The sequence below is a fragment of the Patiria miniata genome, unplaced genomic scaffold (assembly GCF_015706575.1).
Source record: "Patiria miniata isolate m_02_andy unplaced genomic scaffold, ASM1570657v1 HiC_scaffold_9, whole genome shotgun sequence".
Lineage (NCBI taxonomy): Eukaryota > Metazoa > Echinodermata > Asteroidea > Valvatida > Asterinidae > Patiria > Patiria miniata.
In genome coordinates this window covers 16811344-16829840 of record NW_024037076.1, presented here as the reverse complement: position 1 = coordinate 16829840, position 18497 = coordinate 16811344, and the positions used below count along the sequence as shown (strand labels likewise).

Genomic DNA, 18497 nt, shown 5'->3' with positions numbered 1-18497 from the left:
CATAAACATCTAACCCCATACAATCTGCGATTTTCCAGAAACATCTGATTGTGCCCTTTTTTGCTAAAAAGGAAAAAGCAAGGTTAACCCCTTACAATGTGAATTTTTTCATCAACATCTAATTTTTCCCAATCTTATTCAAAAAGAAAGTTAACCCCTTACAGTCTGCAATTTTCCAGAAACATCAGATTTTTTCCCCAATTTCGCTTAAAAAATGTAAGGTTAACCCCTTATAATTTGAAATTTTTCATAAACATCTAACTTTGCCAAATTTCCCTAAAAAAGCACGGATATTATATCCCTTACATCGGAATTTTTTCAGAAACATCTGATTTTGCCCAATTTTGCTAATATATGCAAGGTTCACACCTTACAATTTGAGATTTTTCATACAACTCTGATTTTTCCCAATTTCGCTAAAAATGCAAGGTGAACCCCTTACAATCTGAAATTTTCCATAAACACCTGATTTTGCCCTTTTTTGCTAAAAAATACAAGGTTCACCCCTTAAAATTTGAGATTTTTCATATAAATCTGATATTTCCCAGTTATGCTAAAAATGCCAAGTTAACCCCTTACAATCTGCAATTTTCAAGAAACATCTGATTTTGCCATAATTTGGCAAGGTTAACCCCTTACAATCTGCAATTTTCCAGAAACATCTGATTTTGCCATAATTTGGCAAGGTTAACCCCTTACAATCTTTGATTTTTCCCAATTTCGCTAAAAATGCAAAGTTAACCCCTTACAATCTGAAATTTTCCATAAACACCTGATTTTGCCCTATATTGCTAAAAAATGCAAGGTTAACCACTGACAATTTGAAATTTTTCATAAACATTTCAATTTTCCCAATTTTACTAAAAAAGCAAGGTTAACCCCTTACAATTTGAATTTTTCATACACATCTTATTTTGCCAAATTTCACTAAAAAAGCAAGGTTAAACCCTTACAATCTGAAATTTTCCAGAAAGATCTGATTTTGCCCAATTTCGCTAAAATATGCAAGGTTCACCCCTTACAATTTGAAATGTTTCATAAACATCTAACCCCATACAATCTGCGATTTTCCAGAAACATCTGATTGTGCCCTTTTTTGCTAAAAAGGAAAAAGCAAGGTTAACCCCTTACAATGTGAATTTTTTCATCAACATCTAATTTTTCCCAATCTTATTCAAAAAGAAAGTTAACCCCTTACAGTCTGCAATTTTCCAGAAACATCAGATTTTTTCCCCAATTTCGCTTAAAAAATGTAAGGTTAACCCCTTATAATTTGAAATTTTTCATAAACATCTAACTTTGCCAAATTTCCCTAAAAAAGCACGGATATTATATCCCTTACATCGGAATTTTTTCAGAAACATCTGATTTTGCCCAATTTTGCTAATATATGCAAGGTTCACACCTTACAATTTGAGATTTTTCATACAAATCTGATTTTTCCCAATTTCGCTAAAAATGCAAGGTGAACCCCTTACAATCTGAAATTTTCCATAAACACCTGATTTTGCCCTTTTTTGCTAAAAAATACAAGGTTCACCCCTTAAAATTTGAGATTTTTCATATAAATCTGATATTTCCCAGTTATGCTAAAAATGCCAAGTTAACCCCTTACAATCTGCAATTTTCAAGAAACATCTGATTTTGCCATAATTTGCTAAAAAAAGCAAGGTTAACCCCTTTCAATCTGCAATTTTCCAGAAACATCTGATTTTGCCCTAATTTGGCAAGGTTAACCCCTTACAATCTTTGATTTTTCCCAATTTCGCTAAAATGCAAAGTTAACCCCTTACAATCTGAAATTTTCCATAAACACCTGATTTTGCCCTATATTGCTAAAAAATGCAAGGTTAACCACTGACAATTTGAAATTTTTCATAAACATTTCAATTTTCCCAATTTTACTAAAAAAGCAAGGTTAACCCCTTACAATTTGAATTTTTCATACACATCTTATTTTGCCAAATTTCACTAAAAAGCAAGGTTAACCCCTTACAATCTGAAATTTTCCAGAAAGATCTGATTTTGCCCAATTTCGCTAAAAAATGCAAGGTTCACCCATTACAATTTGAAATGTTTCATAAACATCTAAATTTTACTAAAATGCAAGGTTAACCCCTTAAGCTGCAATTTTCCAGAAACATCTGATTTTTCCCAATTTTGCTAAAATGTAAGGTTAACCCCTTGCAAACTGTTCAATCAATACATGAAGTGTCCCATTTGACTTTTTTAAAACAAATTATTTTTCCAGTTTTTAGGGTAAAGGAATTTTCTCTTTTTCCTTTCTCTTTTGTTGTTGCTATATTTTGCGAATTAACTCATTCGTATGGAATGCTCATAGTCAATCAAAGAATATTTCACACATAGGGGCCTAAATTATATTTTTTTAAAATTTAATAGAGACGCAATGATCGTGCTATCATATACCATTCTATTACTATTGCGAATTACTGTATTGTTTGGAATGCTCACAATTAAAGACACCTTATTTGAAAGATGTATAAATAATATTTATATTACAATGTACATCTTTATTCTTTCCCGGTATAATTTATGGCGTTTCTTACGTCAATTGGCAATCGCGTCATTATATAATTATAGTCAAATTGAGCAAACGAAACTCCGTTTTGATTATAGTCAATTATGAAATATTCATTGATTTATGACATACACCTTTGTTTCAATTTTGATACTACCCGTAGACCTGCCGAGCAGCTGTAGATATCAAACTAAACCAAAGTATAAAAGATAGAGGGTAAAAAAAATCAAAAAGTTATGTGCTAGTCAAGCTTTCAGGGATCGGTCTGAGCCATAACAATGCCCCAGCCGATCCCTTAGTTCTCTTCCGGGGTCTCGGCGTCCCCGACCAATACACACTTCCTTCCCTATCCATCCATATAACCCCGGAGGGCCAGGCACCATGTAAAAGCAAAGAGCTAAGGGAGGAACAGGGCGGCCCCTAAGCCCTGATCCTCCGAGTGGACCACATGCCCTGAACCTGTACGAAGGCGCCAACCTGGAACTCGCGGACAGTACCAGCAGCAGTGCTTACCGATTAAGCTAAGGTACTGTTGGTACTTTACGACGGGAAATTAAATCTCTTATAGTAAATGATTGAACTCATACGTTAAAAACCAAAAAGACACCAGCGGGATTCGAACCCGGGACCCCGCTAACTGTGGACGACGAATCGTAACCACTCGGCCATTTCGTTACCTTAGAATTCTCTTTAAACTGAGAAAAGTTGTCTTTATAGGTGAGCAAAAGCGCCAGGAAGATTACTGGGTCCATTTGCTTTAGCTCCATGGGCGAAAACAAGTCGATATTTGAGGAATAATGAGCCCAGTGTGTTTGATTTGTTAGGAAGTTGTATACCGCAGCCTAATGTGCAAAACAACCGTGTGCTAGGCGGATCATTTACACAACAATGAACACTGCAATTGTGTATTTCAAAAGGCAGGCGCGTAGATTTTTACTCTTTGTATCTCGGCACATATAGATTCTCACCTCCGCCTTCAACTACTTCGACTTTCTTAAAAAGAAAAATATAGACTGCCAGCGATTCTTCGGGAGTTCAATAGACCTCAGACTCAGTAAAGTTCGACATCGGGCTCTTTTTCAACAGCTGTTTTTGCAGAAACTTTCGATTAATATTGTCAGAGGAGACGAAATTAACAGTTTTTTTATGATGAAAAAAGTTATGCAATAGTTTCACGGACTTAAAGCATGCACACGCAATACGTCGGCATAATGTATGCCCAAGACTGTAATTATGAACATGCAAGGCTGTCCAGCCCCCCCCCCCCATCCACCCCTACCCAACCCCCGCGCTTTTCGAATTGGCAATATTAGTCCGGGAGAGGTTTAATCATAATTTCGAGTGCAAAAGGTTTGAAGTGTGGGATATGTAGGAGTGACTGAGACAGCTGCAAAATGGGATTTCTTAAGTTGCTTAAGTTCTTAAGTAGGATTCACGGACTTAAAGCATGCACACGCAATACGTCGACATAATGTATGCCCAAGACTGTAATTATGAACGTGCAATCATGTGTTTGTCCTCCCCCCCCCACCCCTACCCACCCCTACCCCACCCCCGCGCTTTTCGAATTAGCAAAATCAGAGCACTAAAGTTTATGACTATTATATCGTCATGATCCCCTTCTCTACACAAATTTACGCCACTGCTTGATTTAGTATAGGCATGGGCGTCGCCAGGGAAAAGCACATTTCCTCCCGAAATACCTGTACTCTTCCAGCATACTCTCGAGTTATCATTTTTCGAGGGTGGGCAGGGACATTTACCCCCCGCCGCCCCCTCCGAACCAGTTAAATAAACTGCAGTACGACCTCGCGTCTCTTTTACTGTTCTTTCTCCCACTTCGGTTGCCCGTGCCCCTGGATGCCCCCCCCCCCCATTTGAAACCTTGAAATGAACAAAACATTATACACCGCGCTATCGAAATAAGCGCTTGCATGGACTATATGCACACGTAGATTGGCCTTTATGAGTCCAAAAACGAAAAAGGCAAGCGGCAGTTTTTCGTTGCCCTCTCAAACAAATGTGTGCTTCCCCAGGTTCCCCCCAGATGTTTCACCCCAGTTACGCCCCTGCCCCTTGCCCCCCCCCCCCGCGACGCCCATAGGTTGTACAAGGGCTCTACCTAGAACGTCACATTATATGAACATGACGGAGTCTGTCAAAAATGTTTGTTGTAGTGGTCGTTTGTTGTAGTGATTGCGAATTATATAGGTTTTCCCGGCTATTTTAAAACATGTTTCATTCAAATTCACCAACTGTCACATTCAATTTCGTCCGAGAAAAAATAGCACGCTTTTAGCAAACCAATATTTAGTCATTTGCCATTCAATTTCAAAATTTTGTCACCCTCTTTAGTCACAGGGTCGCAAATTCGTCTCACATTTTCTGAATGGCAGCATTCAGAGATCGAATTCGTCTTAGCCTGTATAAATCAATTTAATAAATCAATTGTCTGACAAAAGACGAAATCAAACATTGGAAGTGCACTAAATCGATGTTGATGGATGCATTTGAATATTTGAAACGGTGAATTCGAATGATAAACATTTTAAAATAGCCTGGAAACCTATAAAACAATTTAAAATATACACATTAAAGGGAATGTTTGTGGTAGCCACAGTCATGATTGTTATAGCGGTGTTCGTTGTAGTGTAGTTTTACTGCATTATATTGTCTGATAATTCGAAATTTTCAAGTAGGTCCAGGCCTATATAATTATCACAAAACTAATCGTAACTTTTTGATGTCTCATTTAAAAGGCAAATGACGTTCGAACTTCTAGGAAAAGAAACTTGTGCAATAGTCCAGTTTTTATAGCTATTGGCAATCGACGCCCGCGGCATGTTATAGAGCCGATCTAGTACACCTGGTACCCTGCTGCCTCTGCACGGCAGGGGACAAAGTTGGAAAAGAAACACGCATCACGATATCGGAACGCTTGCGCTTAGTTCAGGCAAGTTAAAAGATCTATCTTTCTTTTCTTTTTTTTTTCTTTTTCCATGGAAAGTGAATTTCAATTTTCAATTATTTAGCTTGACCCACCCACCCACAATTAATCGTATAATCGTATAATAGTATTTAATGACGTTATCGGCACCGTACTCATTGTGGGTTGGCCAAACGAGTTTTATTCTTGATTATTTACATTGCGTACACCACCTACAAACTCAACCAAAGCAAAACGTTTGAAACCGTCTAGCTTTCATATTTTTAATTGGGCGGAATTTTTGGCTTATTCGGGAACAAAACTGCCCCCCCCCCCCCCCCCCCCCAAAAAAATTATGTTCTGCCGGAATTGTCCGGCATTACCAGCACGTTGTCGTAAAAGTTGGTACCTTGATCCGGTCTCAACTTTTTTTTCAAATGGGACTTGCGGTCGCTGCCGAAGTTAATTAAACCTGATGGGGAGTAATAAATAACCGTCTGGTATTTTCTACATGAACCCCCGGTGTAGGTTTTTTTTTTCCTGTACATTTTCAGATACCAACTTTTACGACAAGGTGTTACAGTGTTCCTCCCGACCCTCGATCTACGTTGTTAGCGGTACAAATAGTTGTAAATGAGTACAGGTGCACCCGAAACGACGCCGAAGTTTCGAAAACCTCATCCACAACGTTAAACATGGTCCAGAAGCCTATGGTAATAATATCATTTTGCACACACTTTGATACAGGCACCAGACTGCTTTAAAGGCCGCCCACTTTATTTTGATGGACGAATAACTTGCCCGCTAAATGACACGTGCTGTCCCTGGATGAATAGCCTGGGTCCAGACCAATTGCTGCACATATCAAGGCAACCGGCGCTTTTGTTGCAGTCGGCGACCAGATCACAACAATCGACCATGCCGTCTGGTGAAATTTAGGACATCCGACGGGGGCGCAGATTCTGTCGTGACCAAAATAGGTTTTTCCACGACAAATTTTCCATCATAACTTGCAGGAGTAAAAAGGTGGATGTCTGCCTTCAAACTAGGCATCGTCCGACTCGGTCGCGCAGCGGGAAAGGTGAGATTTAAGGGACCGACGCCCTCCATAAAAAAAATTATTGTTTGTGAATGTGACATTAACATGATTACAATGGATTAAAGGGCACTGACAGCGTGACTGTCGAATGCGGCATGTCATTGATTAGCCCCAAAAATGTGGCCAATTTACTGGACTACCTCCGTAAACATAGGCCACACATCCACATGTACAAAAATGGGCCCCCCCTTGCCAAATTTTGATTTTCACATTTAGGCTTACTAATTTGTAGGTTTTTTTTGCTTCAGAAGCATGTTGTGCCCATTCTTGAAAATCACGCATTCTCGAGAATGGGCGTGCACATTCTTGAGAATGTGCAACTGGATCCTTGCTCAATCTTGGCAAAAAATAACTCTTCCAGATTGAGCGCACATTCTCGAGAATGCGCGACAAGATAACGGTCTTGTCGATGCCGAGCACCGGCTGCGCTTGGCAAGTCTAGCTGAATCCTCGTTCACTGATTCTCAATAATTATACTGTTGCAACGCAAGGCGCTGAAAAGTAGAGTGGATATGATAAGTAAAGGCGTATTAATATGGGGGGGGGACCGGGAAAATATAAGAGACATAATAATACTAGTGCAAAGAATTCTGATTTTGGGATAATAAAAGCGGGGGGGGGGGGGGGGGGGGGACGTGTGCGGGGGGGGGGGGGGGGGGGAAGAATGAAGAATGTGAAGAATGAGAATGAATACTGCGACATCCCATAGTGCTAATGCTATTTCCCATTTAAATTGCCACCAATTTATTGTTCACATCCCACCATAACGTCGCAGAGCTGGATTCTATCTAGTCAAAAGAGCAATTTTGGCAGCTTCTGGACATCGTTTTTTTTTGTGGCACGCATATGATACATGCGGGGACTTGTAACTTGTCTAGCCTACACAAAGCACTTCCCAGACTAGCTCCCAGTCCTCCGTTATTACAAAACTTCCCATAGTGGGCAGAAAAAAAGCAATAATAACAGGTTTAATTTGATTCAAATTATCGTAATTATACGAGTACAGAAGCATAGCACATTTTCTTTCCTCTTTATATGAATTGTTTCCCTTTTAACCGCTATACAATTCATTTAACATAATTATGTCGTGCAATGTTTGTTAAGATTGGGCAAAATTCATAAATTGTGCACGTGATATTCCCAACCAATCTTAAGAATGAGCGCTCATTCTTAAGAACGCGTGCTCGTTCTTAAGAATGGGCGCTCATTCTTAGAATGCGCGCCCATTCTCGAGAATGTGCATGCCCATTTTCGAGAATGCGTGATTTTCAAGAATGGGCACAACAAGCATACTCGCCCTCTTTACATGCTTTTTATAGGCTAGGAAAGTGCTGCCTTTTTCAGATGTTAAATTTTCACAGTCGTGAAAATGTGTTATGCTGAGTGTGTTATGCTGATGTTCTTTCCAGACTTTGCAAATTTAACGATTGTCGTAAATTTGTCTTTTTTTCCCCACAGATGAAATACTCACTCCTGGATGAGCAAGACATTTCTCTTGTGGAACGTTATGCATTTGAGGTGCGTCATAAATTCTGATGAGCATCTTTTTATTAAAGAGTTAAATATTAAATACACTAGGTGTGTTTCTGAACATTTGAATTGTAGGACAAGTAGTCATGGTAGTAGGGAAACTGCGACATGCTTTCATCAATAAGTTGACGTCAATGGTCATTATGCTCTTAAAAGGTGCGGTAAAGACTGTGTCATTGGCTTTTCTGCACAGAGGAGGACTTGGAAGGATACTGGAAAACAGGAGTTTCGTTTAACCATTTAGGCCAAAAAAAAAATAATAGTTCTGCTTCCGGTTACCCGACCGACCCTATTTTTAGGCTGCGAACCTAAAAATGTTATCGGCAATTCAAAAAAAATATAAAAAAATAATGATTGAATAAATAAAAATAAAACCTGTTGTCTTTTCTGTCTTCACAAAATGCCTCTCAACAACCCTTTTGCGTCAAAAAATGCTTGTATTTATTTGTTTTCTTACTTACATTTGGTATTTTTTCAAAAGAAACCTCCGTTATTTTTACAAATTCGTTTCGCGATATAACTACTTCGCAATTCGATGTCACGGTGACTATAATCACGTGCGTAAACCTTGCTCAATGCGGTGACAACTGGTTCCCGCTGCGCCGTGCAGGGGCCATTTTAGAAGACATGATGAAAATGGGGTAACTAGTCCGTGCACGGCTATGCGCTCGATAGCGCTAGCATGGCTATGCATTGCAGGCACGTGCACTGTCAACTAGTCGGATCCGACATCGTAAAAATGCCAAGAAAACACCAATGGAGAAAGAACATTTTTGCAAGTTAATTCACAAATTGATCTAGCTTGTCTGTGTATGTATTTTCCGTGTTCAAGAGTTCATTTTGAGATCGCACTACTCGTATTTGGAGTGATACAATGCAGCGTGTTTCCTGAAATTTTCAACCATAAAAACGAAGTCTGTTGGCCGCGGGCCAAACATGCACAGTGCATCACAGTTTTGGCCAGCTTCCCGTCTTGACTAGAGTTGTGCATATGATGCGAACGACCTAAACTGTCCATTATTTTTTTAGGAATTATCGAACGTTAATATATTGACAATAATTAAGGTAGGTTTTATTCACTTTTTGTGGCCATTTTGTGCATAGCTTTCGTAGTGCAATGGAATTCAGGCTAAAACTTCGCATATAATTGAATACCCCATTCAATCTGCATAAAAAAAAAATTGGCAAAAAAAAAAATTCCGACCGACGGACCCTATTTTTGAAAGGCATGTAATCGGAAGCAGAACTTCTTTTTTTTTTTGGCCTTACCACATCCTCCACTTTATCTCTGTAGTTGCCACCAGACCTGAGTCTGACTCTATGGCCTCTTGGTTAAGGGCCCTGGATTCATGGTCTGTGGGTAAAGCTGCGGGTTGTGGGTTCGAGTCCTGGCGGGGTTATGGTGCGTGTGCCCTTGAGCAAGGCACTTTGTCACTCATTGCTTCTCTCCACCCAGGGGCAAATGGGTACCTGTGAGGGCAGAGATGGTTATGTGATTGATTTAGCTTGCTTGCGCCTAACAGGCAGCATCGAGCTGTATACTCCTCAGGGAGCTGAGATGGTATTTGGAATGTTAAATTGGCCCAGTGATCAGGGGTAATAATAATACTGTAAGCGCTGTGATTTAGTGTACTAAAAAGAGCGTTCTTAAATGCCGATATTATTATTATTATTATTATTATGTTAACTTTTTATGGTTTGAATTTGTATGTTCCAGGCTCGTGTTGATGTATGTAAGGACGGTAACGGTGCTAGTGTCTTTGCCTACACCTACGATGTTCAGAAAGGACGCAATTCGGGCTGCTATCTTCATGATCTTCTGTGGGAAAGGCATCACGGGCCCATACCAGCGGGGCTTCGGGTCAAACACAAGAATGGGGTATCTGTAGGTATGTAGGTATTGACCCCAGTGTGGTGGTGATTGGTCAAACGTGCATCAACATAATTTGCAGTTCAATCACAAGTCAATTCACCAGTTCCCTCACAAGTAAACAGGAGATGAACGATAACAAAGAATGCCTGGGGCTCACTGTTCATTTGAGAAGCTTGCGTGTTGACTTGGTACCTTAGAGCTATATTGAAACACCAGAGCGCTGACTCGGTGTACAAAGTGATTCCTGCTGGGTGCATGGATGTTTGTGCACAAACTTATTGAAAAAAAAGTTGTGTACGGCTTTAGTACGGCTAGTTGCATGTCTGCATTATTATTCTATACAGCTGCGTTATCAAAGCCGATACGCACAAAACCGAAACGCACAATCAGTAAATGAGCGCTTCATTTTGATCTATGCAAACAACGCAAATGCATGCGCGTACGGTATCCGCTGCAGATGATTTAGCCGTGACGCTTAAGTTTTTGGATTAGGTTGTGCATTTAGAGTACACTTTCAAAATTCACCCCATCTAATTGTATTATGTTCTATAAACACGCACATGAATTCAAAATGTCTGCGCCCAGGACGGCTTCAAAAAAATCTCCACCCGTAAGAATGAGGAGCTAGCGCTCTAGTCATTTAATGTAGCTCTGTGCTTGGTACTGGATGACTTGTGATGGTTAGTGATCCAAAACGTACAGCTGACGTCAGGTACAACCCAGTGTAAGTGTGAATGGTATGCTTTTTGCCTACCCATGTTTGATGGGACCCCTTTCCGCTAACGTGTGTGGATCTGTGTTGGCTTTAACAGGCAAGAAGATAGTGTGGAAAGGCCTTAGTGTGTATAAGATTTGAGGTTTTGCATGGTGGGGTATCGGTATCGTTTCGGTTTGCGGTAACACCATGTGGACAGTCTCCTGACGATGACTAGAGCAGGCTAGTCGAAACGTTGAGACCAAAGACAAGTTCGTTTAGAACTTACAGCAGGACTGTTCTTATCAGAACAAAAAAACTACTTAGCAAAGTTGATAATAAGCAGGACAAGTTCTTTTCAGAACTAATATCTTCTAAGCAGTAGTTATTACCACATGGTGTTACCGCAAACCGAAACGATGGCCTTAGTGTACTTTTTAACCCATTACCACTTGTACAACATTGTATTACATTGTGATTATTCACTGAAAAATAAAACATACACTGTATCAAAGAGTGTTCAGGCGATTTTGGTCGGTACAGTGAGTAATAGGCAGGCGGGCGATTTTGGGCGGTTCAGTGAGTAATAGGTAGGTGGGCGATTTTGGGCGGTTCGGTGAGTAATAGGCAGGGTGGTTTTCGGGCGCTACAGTGACTAAAGGGTTAAAATATTAAAGGTTGTCAATGCTTGTTGCATTGTACATGTATGTACATCTTTTCTCATAATGTTTTTTTTCTTTAACAGATAATCGTTTAGACAACCTTCAGCTGACTGTCATTAATCCATCTTCAAATTCCTCCACGGAGGAACGACACAGGGTCCTTAGGGGTGCAGAGCTGCAGGAACACAGCCTTTACTGGATAGCAATACAACAACTTCCCACAGATTCCTTTGAAGAGGTGAGGGGGGGGGATGCCCTTACCTAGAAGTTTCTTCTTTTTAAGAGATATCAATGTTACATTTAGTGCTCTGGATGTTGCACAAAGCCATGCCTACCTTTGGTTTCCGTATATTTCTCACAGTGCCTACGACCAAACTTGACCATTTTTATTGAACGTGAACAGGAAAACCTGATCGTACATGGAGGGAAGCTTGCTAGTTTAATGGTCTTAACCCCTTAAGGACGGGTTATAATGGGGACATTCCTCCACACATAGAGCAAGTGGCCCGCATGACTGCACAGCCTTTGTGTGGTAGCGGGACTGCACAAAAGCAGCAGCTGTGGAACTACCCACTAGCCGTGTGCCACGGCATACCACAGCTGGCAACTGCATTCCAATGAGGATTAGCGGCCGCGGCCATGACCGCTTCCCGTACACATGGGGTTAATCACAAAACACTTTTGCTAATTTAAAATGGACAAGGTTAAAGCTCAATATTTACCAGTTTACTAAGCATGCCCAACAATAGTTTTGGTTCCAAGACGTCCCTAGCTGTGTGATGTTTCAGCGTGCATGGATTATTGGACTCTGCAGGGATTCACTGAAGTGGGTGCCCTTTGCTCACGTTAACAAGCTACAAAGCGCATCTTGGGAACAAAGGATGTCTTGGGGATTTGAGAAGAATTCCTCATCACCGTTAAGCCCATCACATCTGTTTACAAGTTTCAAAAGGGACTCAATAAAACAGTGTACCTTGAAATGTGTTCTCAGATTTTGTTTGTATTTTTATTTGGTTTTTATAGGTTCCGTCGGTGCTGCACCATTATTTCAATGCCAACGGTGAGATTATTGAGGGTGAGGATGAAAGCACCACATACTTTGAGTGCCATTACCCGCCATGCACAAAAATAGAATCCGAGGTAGGTGACATACGGGCGATTCCAGCGGTACGAAAGGAAGTGTATTGTCTGTGAAGGATTACAGGGAATGTACAACATTTGCTTTTGCCGCAATTTTCATAGATAAATGGATTTGGAAGATTAGTATGTCATAGAAAATACTTGTTTCACGTTTTGGGCTTGTAGATGCTCGAAAACAATGAAAACCATTCATGTTCTTGTAGTCTGGTTCCCTGACCCCACTTAAGATGAAACTGAGCAATTTATAGACTTTGGGGGAATTGTAAGGTCAGAGAATCAGTCTAGCAGGTGCGTAATCAATTGCAAAGAAAATGCGGAATAACTAAATATGACAAATTAGGGGCACTTTTTAAAAAAAAGTCAGTTTTCTCCAACGCTGGTCGGCTGCCCAGCGTTGGAAAAATAAACTTTTCCTTGGAAATGTCAGCACGCCAGGAGCCACGATTTTACAGGATGGTTTAGACTGTCATTCCCTAACAACCCAGGAAGGTATTTTGTGAAATTTCGATCATTTCGTTTTTTGATGTTGTATCTGCCCTTTAACCATGGTATCTAATTAGTGATTCAAAGAAATGATCCTTAACTGCTATTCTGTAATCTCCTTGACCATTACAAGATGATGGGTGGGTCGATGTCGGATTTGAAAACCAAAGCAAGAAGCCATTACTGCACATCAGGCTTCTTGTGAGGGTGCAGAACATCTCATGGCAGTGAGCACAAGACCAAAGAATAGATTTATGGAGACATTCCACCTATTTCTGCTATTGTTGCTCAAGGTAGAGCAGTGTTTCCCCTGGCTAATGAACTGAGCGAGGTGGTAAAAATTCAAATTGATGATTGAACGAAGTTTATGCAGTCTGCAAACGTAAAAGGATGCAGCGCTAGCAAAAATGCAGGATGACTCCATCTACACATCCATTGAAATTGTGAGTTCTTGATACGTAGAGGTATCAAGGAAAAAGCTTTTAAATTACTCAAAATAGAAATTCTTTGATTAGTGTTTGCTTTATTGCAAATCTTCACAGTCAGGTGGTGATATTGGCAAAAATTGAGCGAGGTGGTCACTGAAAGTAGCGAGGCGGGCCGCCTCACGTTTTAATGGGCAGGGGAAATGCTTTGCTGACCACTGCTATCGTGCTGAAGACCAGGTCATATCCGATGTATGTTGGAGACTACGTGCCCTAATAGAGGACGAACACCTTTCAACTTCATTGACGTGATTGGCAGAGACAGGCAACATGAAATTGAGAACCTTCCACACATAATGAGGGATAAAGACACCTGGCGTTGCGTTGTGAATGGAATCTTGGTTGCAACCCCTAGATGTCAATGATCATTACTGCAGTGTTGCCACACGTGTGCACTGGTGGTCCGCTGATGCTCAGTGTTCCTTCAACATTGCGACAACCGTGAATGCTTGTGACACACCTGTGAGCGCTTGCTCTTGCTACAAACCTGTAAGCGAGGTGCTGCCACATTAATGGTAGCCTTTAGTCAAGTCCCACGCGCTTACCCGGACACGTGACGCACTCCGGATGCTGACACGTAAAAAGACTAGCATGAGCGGCGAAGCCGCTCGGGCCTTTACCATCTCGTGGAGAACGCTTATGATTTTCTTGACATTTGTCTACCGATTTGGTAGACATGCATAATGCATTACCCGTTGTGAATTGACCAATGAAAATGCAGAATTACTAACATAAATTAGCCGTCGTCTGGCACCAGACAGCACGCGCGCCATGGTGCTCGTGCTGTTGCTGGTAACCGCAAACCACCGTTTGATGATTGGTTTATATTGCTTGATTTATATTACGTGAATAAATGAATAAGTGATTAGTTCCACGAGATAGTAAAGGCCCTCGCGGCTTCGCCGCTCGTGCTAGTCTTTTTACGTGCCAGCATCTGGGGTACGTTACGTGTCCGGATGGTCCGGGTATAGGCCCGTGGGACTTGACTAAAGGCTACAACCCTAACTCCCTAGGCCTTTTTGCTAGGATGTAGCCTCAATCCTGCAAAATCCTCCAATTGGCCTCATGGAAAAATAGCATATAGCCTCAATCCTGCAAATTCCTCCATTGTTTCTTGAATATGGTCCATGGAGGGGTGACTGCTGCCTGAATCCCGCAAAATCCTCCGGCTATGACTGTCAATAGGCTGAGGCAGAGGCAGTGACATCCTGGAGCTGTGCGGAGGATTTCAAGTATAATCAAGGACTAAATTTATGCATGGCTGAGCATAAACAACACAAGGTCCGGCCCAAGACCTTGACACAGTGCGTACTCCGAAATCATCAACGCACTTTGGCCATGTAACCTCAATCCTGCAAATTCCTCCAATTTGCAAAAAGGATTTTGGAGGATTCAGGGCGGTTAGGGTTAATGCCGATCACTGGATTAAGCCCTGTCCGAATTAATGGGCTACGGCTTGGAATTACACACGTGTCTATGGGAAGACACGACTGCCAGACACAGCCTTAGTCTACAGGCCCTGTGCAGAGATGGTGGGTTGCAAAGCTGTAATCAAAGTCATCACAAGTCCACACTTGTCATTGCATTTTTTCACATGTCATGTCATCATGTGCTAACAGTGTTTTTACATTTCAATGATGTGCGAAAAACAAAGGCGATCTCAACTTTTCCTTTTTTTTCTCTGTCCCAGCTGCGGGAATTCAGCATCTGCGGTCGCTGCCAAGAAGTGCGCTACTGCGGAACGACATGCCAACAGAGAGACTGGACACTTCACAAGAAGCGCTGCCGAGAACGAAAGAAATCGAAACCCTACGAGCGACCCCCAGATCGCTAACGATGCACACTGCTCAGAGATGTAATATAATTTGCCATATGGTCCGTGCTCATTTTTTGGATTTTACAAGTTAACACCACGGGGTCAACTCCATCAGCATGTTTGCTTGAAAGCTGTCTAAGGCCGAGTCCGAAATGGGCTTCCAGTGCTACGGCTACGTCTGTTGTCAGTGCGTCCCTGCGTATTTTCAGTGGGCCTAGACATAGCTCTAGACAGCTGATTCGGATGCAGCCTTAACCCTAACTCCGTAGAGGGTGTGCAAAATCATATTGAAATTGGAGGATTCAGGACTGTTACGGCTATTCTTACAAAATCGTATACACTTGGCAGTAAACCACTAACACATTCTTTGTTTTGTACTTCAAGGACACAAACGTTGGTGTTCATGTGTGTAGATAGAGGGCTGCACGTCATGAATCCATCAAATACTTGATCAGGTGCTAGATTTGGATGGATTTTTTGGCGCATTCAATAACTGCAAATGTGAAAAAAGTGATTCTGTTAACCAGTTCGTGCCGGAGCCATAATAACACACACTGGCTGTTTTTGTGCCCAGGCACGGCTGACGGATTAATAAGACTTCAACATTGCCTCAACTCGCCTCTGGGTGACTTCTAAACACACTAATCCCTTGTGCCTTTTGTACACACACACACACATAGTCCGTGTTGTCTGTGGAGGCGGACCGTGTGCTGACCGTTGTGGGCCCCTTGTGCACTGCCTATTGTTTGTACAATTTACGCTCCAGTGCACACCCCGCAGCATTGAAACATATGAGGTTTTGGCAAGAAATATTGTACAAATACTGTTGAAATCAGTCTTGCAAATCAATATATGTGGCGTTTGCCTGTATATCAGAAGTTGGCTGGGAAATTTTGCCTTTTGAAAATCGGCAAAAATAAACCCGGCGCGAAGTGGTTAAAGAGAACATTTTGGAAAGGTAATCAGAAATTGTGTTAGGCCCGTCTCAATTCGTATCAGGACGAGTTCTGGACAAACTGCGGGTAGAATCGTTCACTTTGTCCCCAAAAAGCTCTGCATTTGTCCTGGATATGTCCCAGGGAAATGTTCATAAGCAACTGCTTGACCCGCCAATACCGATTACTTCATTGCGGGAAGATTGCGGGGAAGTTGTTCAGAATCCTGCATATGCAACTTGTACCTGTTACAATGTCTGCAACTTGTCAGGAACTCATCCCGGATATGAATTGAGAGGGGCCCTTACATGGCAGTGAAATACTAAGAAAGCGTGCGGTAAAAAATCTCATCAAAAATGCTTAGGTGTTACACATTACAGCTGTTTTTGGTTGTGAGTTTCTCATGGTATAGGCTTCAGTTCCAGCTGGTTTGGAATTGGAGTCACGGCCACTTGTGGAATTCATTCCGAAAGTTGACCCTCAAAGCAACCTTTTACACCTATTCCAGAGAAAAGATTAAAAGTCAGATCCAAAAATAAAATCCAAATGAAAAATTGGGAGACAGCTATCATAGGGCTGGAAAGATGGAGTGCTTGACAGCATTCCAAATGTTGCAAGTTAAAGTTGAGTATCAAAAATGAGTATCACCCCTACTGTTACCTACAGTACCATAACGCTCCTCTTGACACAATCCAACAACATGTGGGACAATCCTCATGCTCCATTTGCCAATTGATCAGGATATTGTTAGATTTTTATAGTTGATTTGTTATTTGAAGTACAACAGTATTCACTTGTCTGTGATAAGTTTCCATATCTTAAATATAATATCCTTGGGGTATGCAAGTCCTATTTATAATGTACATGTTCCACTTTTTTATCTTGAACAGTTGCCTAAAGTTTGAATACCTTTGTACGGTGAGGAACTATCACTGCCTGTTTGTATTATTGTGCTTACTTAAACAAGGGTCTTCATTACAAGTGTAGTTGAATACACGTCTGGATTTCATCTTGTATACACATGGATTGCCATATACATGTACACGGATTCTCCAAACAAGTTGGGTGGGTTGGTGTAAGCTGGAACACATGTTGCAGTTGTGTCCGCACAATGGAGTCTTTAAGTCAGTCAGAAGCCATACGCAAGTCAGTCACAAGTCACTTCATAAAGACACTAGCTGGTCACAACTCCAGCCACCGTCAGTCACAAGTTGATCATAAGCATGGAGCTATATTAAATTGCTAGAGCGCTAACTCCTCATTCTTACGTGCGGAGATACTTTGAAGCTGTCCTGAACGCAGACACTTTGAATTCATGTGCGTGTTTGTAGAACAAAATGAAATTAGATGGAGTGAATTTTTGAAAGTGCACTCTAAATGCAATGCCCAAAAAACAACATATGCAAGCAACTTAAGCGTGTCATGATGGTTAAAAAATTTCACAGCAAAAATCATCTTCAGCGGATATGCGCACGCGTTTGTGTTGTTTGTGCAGAGCAAAACCTAAATGCTCATTTACTGATTAAGCGTTTCGGTGTTGCGCATATCGGCTTCGATAATGCACCTGTATAGAATACAAATGCAGAAATACAAACGGAAGCCGTACAAATTTTTGAGTTTTCCATAGGTTTGTGCACAAACATGGATGCGCCAAGCAGGCATCACTTTGTACATCGAGTCAGCGCTCGAGTAATTTAATATAGCTCCATGGTCGTAAGTCAGTCACATGTTGGTCACAAGTCAATCTTAAGTCAACCACATTAATCACTAAAGTCAAGAGATAGCTGGTGAGATGAACTTCAACAGGAATTCCCTTTTCACTGCCAATATGATGTGTTAGCGAACCTACTTGTAATTTGGTTTGACGACAACTCTGTATTAAATGTGACCTGTTCTGTCAAAAGCTGCAGAGGTTGAAATTGAGATAGGGCCAAAAAACGCTGTGGGGGTGATTTTTTTTCCATTTTCTATATTTTGCATATTTGTAATCCTGAGCATGTCTAAAATATACTATAAAAGTTTGAAACCCTAATTTGATCTCTAATTATAGTATTTTTGATGATTTGTTAAGGTACATCAGTTAAAGAAATGTCTGTTTTGTGACGTTGGTGTCCATTTTCTCTGTTTTCTACTTTTCGACCCAATGAACTTCAAAATAGCATAACTTTGCGCAGGAATGACCGGTTTCAAAAATTAAACAACCTATTAAAAGGAAACAGAACATATCTTAACAATATATGCAAAAATCTCATTTTTGACCCTATGCCCAGAAAAGTCTGATTTTGACAGAACAAGTCACAAATTAGCTCATAAAT

The 18497-nt window shown here is 41.0% G+C and overlaps 1 protein-coding gene across 1 annotated transcript; it reads left to right on the top strand.

The window, feature by feature from the left end:
• The first annotated feature begins 6334 nt into the window (after nucleotides 1-6334).
• On the top strand, nucleotides 6335-18178 carry LOC119720529 (zinc finger MYND domain-containing protein 19-like). The gene is made up of 6 exons (XM_038190230.1): nucleotides 6335-6546; nucleotides 8023-8082; nucleotides 9812-9983; nucleotides 11407-11561; nucleotides 12347-12463; nucleotides 15122-18178. Exons 1-6 carry the CDS (start codon nucleotides 6496-6498, stop codon nucleotides 15263-15265), a joined length of 699 nt encoding a protein of 232 aa, XP_038046158.1. The 5' UTR covers nucleotides 6335-6495; the 3' UTR covers nucleotides 15266-18178.
• The last annotated feature ends 319 nt before the right edge of the window (nucleotides 18179-18497 follow it).